This window comes from Asparagus officinalis, chromosome 7, assembly GCF_001876935.1.
Source record: "Asparagus officinalis chromosome 7, Aspof.V1, whole genome shotgun sequence".
In the NCBI taxonomy this organism is placed as follows: Eukaryota; Viridiplantae; Streptophyta; class Magnoliopsida; order Asparagales; family Asparagaceae; genus Asparagus; species Asparagus officinalis.
This window is the reverse complement of record NC_033800.1, coordinates 99,320,712-99,329,102: the sequence shown is the minus strand read 5'-3', so window position 1 is coordinate 99,329,102 and position 8,391 is coordinate 99,320,712. Positions and strand designations below refer to the sequence as shown.

Here is an 8,391-nt window from a genome sequence, read left to right as displayed (position 1 = left end):
ATGAAGAATTTGTTTCGGGATCTGCGGAACTTAAACTTTTGAAGAAGACCAGCCCAGAAATTTACGCCACTCTCTGGGAAGTGATGTGTCACTTTCATATCTGCATGCAGCTGACGGGGGCTCGCGGAAGCGGCATCAAACAAGTGTCTTGGGCGGAATATTTATTCCAGAACTTGACCATTAAAGGGGGCTCTGTGACCCGATTGCCTATCAGTACTTTGGAAGAGGTTCAGGCTCGTATTGACGACGCTACCTCCCATTACACCAATGAGGCCAAGGAGGATGTTTTCCCGGCTCATACAGAGTTTGAAAGCTTCCATTATCAAGCTCTGATTCCAATTTCCGACGCGGCGTTGCTGGCTGGATTCTTGATGCTATGGCTCAAGCGTTGCGTCGTTCCTACCAGGCCGATCGATGCCCTTGCTATTGAGGTGGTCTACCCGGCTGTTCTCTTGGCACATGGGAGACCTGTGAGCCTCCTCAGTGCCATGGTGGGTTGCTTACAGTATGGACTGCGGGAGTTGGCCTCTGACTTCGTTTGTGTTACAGAGGTGGAGTCTGAGGGTCACAAGACTTTCAAAACACCCAATCCCAGGGTACCAATGCCATATGCCTATTTGATGGCTTGGTACGTGCTTCACTGTCCTCCTATGTTGAGTGCAGCCTCTCCCCCGGAAGACTCATTCATCCCATTTGTGCAGCGACTAGAATCTGCGAAATGGGAGGGGGGTTACATGGTTAGAATTCGCCAAATCCTTGCGCGAGACACCAACTTCCATATCTACCATTGTTTCCCTGATTTTGAGGGCGGCATCTATGAAGCAGAATATCAGGATACGGCAGGTCCTAATGGATTCACTCAGCTGAGCGGGGGTGTTTTCCACTGGCTTCTATCCATCAGGCCAGGCTACCTGATCTTCCGACAAGGCGTCAAATGCTTCATCGAGCCTTACCAACCCTATAGGTTCGTATGATCAGTTGTACGTCGGGAACCCTCGTCCTCAACTCTCAGTTATAGGCAATTTATATGAAGGGGCCAGGGCTTGGTATTATTCTGTAGCAGGTTGTACCAAAGCCGTCTTCAAGCTTCCCCACAAAACTGCTAACTCTTACACCTCCATAAGCTTCTGCAATTGGTACTATGCCGCTTCTCAGACTCCCAACTTCAACTTGAATACATCTTGCCTGAAAGACATTAGGCATATGTATAATTTAAGGAAGGGGTCCAAGACATCCCGCTTGAAAGGGATCGATGAGTTTCTGTCCATCGAGAATCAATATCTAGATCCAATGGAGAGGAGAGGTTTTTAGTTTTTAGGATAGCGAGGTTTGTATTTGAACCTCTCCCATTGGATGAATCTAGTTTAAACTTCATATAAACATTTCAGATCAAGATCTCATTAATTAAACATCATTAATGAACTTTTTAAGACTGAAATATATGATTTTTGCACCTCATGCCATAAGATCTACTTTATCTACACAAAATACGATTTGGGCTCAATAAAAACCGGATTTAAAACTCAAATCTAAGCATAAATGACGAACCACAGGAATCATCTGTGGCTGGCCTGCCACATAGAGCGGGGCTTCGTTCTCATGGCCCAGCTCTGTCGGGCGAAGTTTCTTCTTATCATCCTCCCGAGGACGAAGAAGATGAATTAATAGCTGCAGATGCAGAGTCTGCTCCGGTGATGGATCTTCCTAGGTCTCCTGCATTGGAATCAGGGGGTCTTGAAGAGAATTCATTCCCTTCTCCTTCAGCCTTAATGTCCCAAGCTGGTGATTTAATTTCTAGTCCTACAACGGGACTCATGAATAAACCAGCTGCTAGAACAGATCTTCCGGAACCTTCCGCGGCTCAGGATGATGAGGAGCAAGTTGATTATGACGACTCCCCAACTGGTGATGCAGCTAACGGATATAGAGGCAATGAGGATGCTGATGTTGGCAACATGTCAGGTGGTGGTGAAGGTGACGAAGAGTATGATTCCATAGATGACGTCACCACTTTTGATGATGATGCTCCCAAGGTCCCGTCCGATAAAGCATCTGGTTATACTCCTTTCTACCTCACCGGTAAGCTTGGTTTGTTTCGACTTCTTCCGCCTGCTTTCTCCGTGTTCCGACTATTTTTTCGTGCAGGTTCACCTTCTCCAGGGACTACTGCTGCTGCTACTTCTGAGCCAGAACCCGCTCAGGTGTCGGCTCCTTTAGAAGAGCAACATTTACCCGGCTCTTCTACGGCAACTGCTTCACCTGCAGCGTTGCCTGAAACTACTGCCGCAACTCCTCCTCCGAAACAGCAACTTGTGCAGGCGTTAGCTCCCATGCAGGAGCAGGCCCTACGTGCCTCATCTACTGTAGCTGCTTCCTCTGCAGCATTGATGAAGATCTCGCTTGTGCCCACGGAGGCCGGACCAAGCGCGTCGCCAGTGAGGACAATGATGGCTTTGACTTCAAGTCCTTCGCAATTGGACATCATGATAGCTTCTCTGGCTTCTTCTCGATCGTCACCAAGTCCCATTATTTTAGGCTCCTCTTCGACATCTCCAAAGAAGTCCCTAAATCCAGTCGTCATCCCCTCCATTCTGAAAGTTCTTATACGACCGTTGGAAGATATGATGAAGATAGCGATTGAGGAGATCAGTGCTGGACGAGCTTCATTCGACTTTTTCAAACCAATTCTCATGAACTCTTTGAGCAACGTTTGATAGATGAATGACGCTCGATTGTTCCAGCACTGCTCTGAAGGCATCTCTCGGTTGGAAAAAGATCTGAGGGCTTTGGAGGAATTGCATCAGGCTGATCTTGCTGCCCAGGCTGCGTTAGTCTTTGATAATCTTCAGGCTGAGGCGGCCCGCCAATACGAATCTTTTCAAGAAGCCATCACTGAGAGGGAACTTGAAATTGCATCCGTACAGGGGCAATGCATTCAGAAGCAACATGCTGTGGATGCTTCTGGTGCTGCCATACAAACGTCTCGTGCAGAGATTGATCGCCTTAGAGTGGAGTTGGCTCGACACGAGGCCGATCTCGCGCGAGAAGGAGAGATCTTGAAGAAGCTCACGCTATAAAGCGTGAAAACTTATGCCACTTACCGTTCGTTAGTGGAGGACCTTGAACTTCTCCAAAAGCAAGCTAATGCAATTACGCCGGACGAAAACACCCTTAGGAAGAAAGCCGAGGTGATGGTGTAGGCAGCTCATGAAGAAAAGCTATCCGCTATTAAGTCCCGGCTCGCGTATTTCACTTTTACTGATCCAGAGGCTTAATCATGTAGTGTTCTTTTTGTTTGCTAAGAACAAGGTTTTTGTATCACTCTTCAATATTTTTTTTGATGATAATAAAAAAAGTGATTCTGTTTTGTCTTTTTTTTATTGCATGTGTCGTGTTCTGACTTGCAACAATGGAAAAATACCCAATCTTTAACATTTCCTTTATTACCATCTAAGATAATTCTAGAAAAACTTTAACTTGTTGGGGGGGGTATATGAACACTCGTTATTCCTTTGCAAGAGAATTAACTGGTTCAAACGGGTTAGAACTGTTAGAGGTGATTTGTTAACATAACAGAGATTTGGGGATCTATCGATCTATTGGGAAGAATCAATAGGTTAATCTTTGTAAGTGATATGATCTTACTCTGATATGCGGGCGATCGCAATCAGAGTAATTTAAGGGCTTATCACTCTATTAGGGAGGGTTGATAAGTGGATTTTTGTCAGAGGTATAGTGTTAACGTGACAAGAAGAATATTGCTATCAGGGCAATTTTGAGGACTTATCGCTCTATTGACGAGAATCGATAAGTTGATTTTGTCAGAGGTGTAATTTTAACGTGACAACTGGAATATTGCGATCAGGGCAACTTTGAGGACTTATCGCTCTATTAACGAGAATTAATAAGTTGATTTTGTCAGAGGTGTAATTTTAACGTGACAACTGGAATATTGCGATCAGGGCAATTTTGAGGACTTATCGCTCTATTGACGAGAATCGATAAGTTGATTTTGTCAGAGGTGTAATTTTAATGTAACAACTGTGGGGATGCGACCAGGGCAATTTCGAGGACTTATCGTTCTGTTGACGAGAATCGATAAGTTAATTTTGTCAGAGGTGTAATTTTAACGTGACAACTATGGGGAAAGGATATTATAGCGTCTCACTGGGGAGAACTGCTAAGTGTTTTACCATCGGAGCGATGAATTGTGATACTTGTGATTTGAACAAGATTTTGAGGGATTTTGTTATCCCACTGAAAACAGGTTATTTATTGCTCTGCTGAGGAGAGCTAATAAATTGACAATGATTTGGAGACTTATCATTCTATTAACGAGAATTGATAAGTGGATTTGAGCTTTGCACTTGGGAAATTTGAACGCGACTATGAACTTCGCGTTTTGGAGATGGTTGGGATTCCCACCTAGAATCCCGTGCCATCTTAACAGTCTTGACGGCTGTTATAAATAGACCTGAATGGTCACGTCAAAAGTCAATTGACTTTCAAAACTTTTGACTATTTCCAAGAACGAGAACTCTCGTTGGACTATGGCAAGATCTCCGACGAGCTTCGTCTCCCTCGTTCAAGGGATCTTCCTCCGATCAACTGCATCAATGGCGCCTCAGAGAAGGGATTCAAACTCCAAGAAAGTTGCTGAAGCGACTTCCGACATGCCGTCGGCTAAGAACGCTGGCGGTGTTCTTGCTCGTGCGGGAACCTTGCCGTCGACATCGCCGCTGCAGGGGCCTCCCTGTCGTGGTGAGTGCTGACTGAAATAACTTGCCTTGGCAAGTTCTCTGAAAACCCTAGATGGGTTCTTGATAACGAGGAAGATGACTCGTTTTAACTCAATGAAAACGCGGGGTTGGGATCCCATGTGGGTCTCGACCCTCGCGTTCAAGTTTTTCAACACGAGGTTGACTCTCGCGTTTGAGGCTTCTGACGCGAGATTCGACCTTCGCGTTGGAGATTTCTAACGCGAGGTTTGACCTTCTCGTTGGGGACGAGACTTTAACCATTTGTGTTCCCGACTATGTCTTTATGTCGATAGCTCGCTTCTAGCTGCTAACTTCTGCTTTTGATTGTGCAGTGCTTCTCCCAAACGTGCCGCTTTCACAAGAGCACCATTTCGGATATATTGGTGGACCTGACCCGAATGAATTATTCAGTCTTCAGAACAGGATTCCATTGTGTACTTTTCCTGATTCGGAAAGAGCGGAAATGATTAAATTCCCTCAATGCTCTACTCTCAGGATTTTGATAACTGACTTAGACTTGGAGACCCCTGTTGGTCATGCCCAGTTTCCTAAACCAGCATTCATATTTGGAGATCGCATACCAGTCGATGACCATCTCACATATGTAGAAGATTCGAAGTTGCTGCGGAGAGCTGATAATCGCTTCTTATTCCTCCCAAACATGAAGAGGATGTACCCGCTCTCCTATTTCTTGAATGTGAGTTGTCGTCGGGGTTTGACCTTCAACATTGTCAAAGAGAAAGAGAATGTGTCACTTGGATTTGGTCGGTGAGCTCGTACACAAATCGGAGGACAACTCAAGGGGTTAAGACCTGGTTTGTTTGAGAAGAATGAGCTGGTTCCGAAGATGCCACACCCAGCGAACATTTTTATCCGCCAATTCCTTGCAACTCAGGGTGGATTCTCTACCCAGACGTTTAGGTCCCCTGGATGGGTCTGTTCTGGCGAAGGAGGTTGGTGGACCCGCATGGTTGACTTTGTTCTTGAGGAGCTTAAGGACTCGCTCGCTCAATCGGGTCTTACAGTTCCTGTGTTAGCTACACGATGGGGAGTCATGCAGAGTCTTCACAATTTCTTTGCCATGTTGGAGAAATATAACCCGGACAGCTGCACATTTTTCACACCTGCAGGAGAGTTAGGTTTTGCTCTCCATGAGATGCAGGCAGTGTCGGGGCTGTCGCTTGGAAAAACGCCCTATGAGGAGTTTATCCCCACCACCGAGGAGCTTTCTCTACTGAAGGTGGCGCACCCGGAAATTTACACTACTTTCTGGGAATTGATGTGTCACTTCCACATATGTGCCCAAGTCTTTGGGATGCGTGGAGGGGGCATCATGCATACCACATGGGCGGAATACCTCTTTCAGAATTTAAACCGAAAAGATGTAGCCGTTTCCCGCGTTGCTGTTATCTCTCATAAGGATGCCAAAGCTCGAATTATGGCCTCCAGTGCTACCTATAAGACAGAGCATGCCGAGGATGATTTTGAAGCTGGTGTTGAATTTGAAAGTTTCCACTACCAAGCCACAGTTCTTATCTCTGACACGGCTCTACTTGCAGGCTTCTTCATGATTTGGTTGAAACGGTGTGTAGTACCGTCAAGACCAATAGAGGCGATATTGGCTGAGGTTGTGTACCCAGCTGTTTTGCTAGCACACGGGAGACCTGTGAGCCTCCTTACTGCTATGGTTGGCTGTATTCAGAATGGCCTGAGGGTGTTGACTTCAGAACTTCTCAGCGCTTCGAGGGTCAAAGCTACTAAGAAGAAAGCTGGGAAAGCTCCTCAACCACGTGTTCCAGTGCCGTATACATATCTAGTGGCCTGGTGGACTTGCTTGCTGAGGGCTCACCTTCTTTGGAAGAGGGCACATTCAGTTGGCTTCTTATGATCAGGTTGGGCTACCTGGTCTATCGCTCACGGGAGAAGTGCGTAATCGAGCCTTACATGCCTTCTCGGTTCGCGAGACAGTTTGGATATGACCAACTCTATGTTGGCAATCCTAACCCGGCGTTAGCTCAGATTGGGAATTTATGCGAAGGAGCTCGCGCATGGTACTTTTTCTCTGCCGGGGGAACCCATGCGCAATTCACTTTACCCAACTCACCACCCGGCTGTTTTGCTGTTATGGATTTCCGCCAGTGGTTTGCCGAAGCTTCTCAGATTCCGGAGTATGACGTTTATACTTCATGTATAAACGAGATTCGGGAATTGTATCGTTCACGGAGCGGTTCTGCGAGTACTCGTCTGCCAGGGATGGAAGAATACCTATCTTGTGAACAGGAATCGACCGGAGCCGTTGAAGCTCCTAAGGACTTGTCCACCGTAGAACCTTCTGAAGAAGAGGTTCCTACGGTAATTGAAGAGGGAAGGCCAATTGATGATTCTCCCGAAGAAAAGACAACGGAGGAGATTCCTGCAGAAGAGCCCGTTCTTACACCTCGTTCTTTAAGATCGGGTAAGAAAGCTCTTTCTGCTGCTGAGCAAGGTGAGTATGACAGGAGAATTCGCAAGCGGATACCTGTCATGGCCAAATATTCCAAAAAGGCCAAATTAATGGGGGCCGCGATGAAGTCTGCGCTCGTTGAGCGTTTAATTGACAGAGTGGGGGCCGCGATGAAGTCTGCGCTCGTTGAGCGTTTAATTGACAGAGAGGACGAAATGCCCCAATCAACTCCTTCGATTCCTGAGGACGATAAAGTTGGAGAGGGCCCTTCTTCTGAAGTTGCTCCAACACCTGTTCAGAACGAACATACGGGTTTAATCTATCCAACCCTTCCTCCTCCACGCTCGCGGGCTCTGAAGAAATCGATTGATGAACTGGAACGTTGGATGCAAACAATTATTAATATTGTCAGTGTTGAGGGGGCTTCTCTTGAAGACTGTGAATCTATCTTGAGCCAATGTTTGGACGACATCAAGGCTAAAGGGGATGCATCCTGGACTGAGCACTGCCAAGGGGGAATCACTCTTTTGATGACAGAATTAGCAGTTTTTAGGGAGCTACAGCGCACCAATCTAGACTCTGAAGTGGATCCGGCTCTTTCCTTGGCGATAATCTCGAGGGCGCATCACCCAAGGACTCTTCGCAAGGACCTGTCTGATAAAAAGGCCCGCATATCAGCTTTGAGGAAGCGGCACTCTGCAACATATACTAAAATCAAAGGTGTTGCTTCTGATATCCGTGGTATCGAAGAGACTATCGCTCGGTTAGAGGCCGAGTTGGACCAGAAGAAAGCCCAATTGGCCCACTATGAGGATGTCAGAAAAGAGCTTGAGAATCAAAGTGGCCAAATTTATACGGAATTTTGTCGTACACTCCACGCGGCTGAGCGAACTCATAAGGACATTGTTGCTACCCTTCCTAATGAAGCAGAACTCAGAAAGGAGATCGAGGGACAAGTCCAAGCGGCTCACCGGGAGAAACTTTCTGCCTTCAAGTTTAGGCTAAAAACCCTCAAGTTAATGAAGCCTGATGTTTAGCTCTTGACTTGTTCTTGGCTAAGGAATTTTGTATCATTTTCACTTTGTTTGTCATTATTTTGTGTTTAGATTAACAACATTAAATGAAAATGATATCATTTTTGTTTGTCATTATTTTGTGTTTAGATTAACAACATTAAATGAAAATGAT

At 46.0% G+C, this 8,391-nt stretch overlaps 1 protein-coding gene across 1 annotated transcript; it reads left to right on the top strand.

The window, feature by feature from the left end:
- On the top strand, positions 1,695 to 2,714 carry LOC109847557 (mucin-1-like). The gene is made up of 2 exons (XM_020416791.1): positions 1,695 to 1,974; positions 2,146 to 2,714. Exons 1-2 carry the CDS (start codon positions 1,695 to 1,697, stop codon positions 2,712 to 2,714), a joined length of 849 nt encoding a protein of 282 aa, XP_020272380.1.

Excerpts from the sequence above, each read along its gene's own strand:
- LOC109847557 (XM_020416791.1), top strand. The coding sequence starts at position 1,695 with ATGGATCTTCCTAGGTCTCCTGCATTGGAATCAGGGGGTCTTGAAGAG. Across the intron at positions 1,975-2,145 it reads CATGTCAGGTGGTGGTGAAG|GTTCACCTTCTCCAGGGACT; the intron begins GTGACGAAGAGT and ends TTTTTCGTGCAG.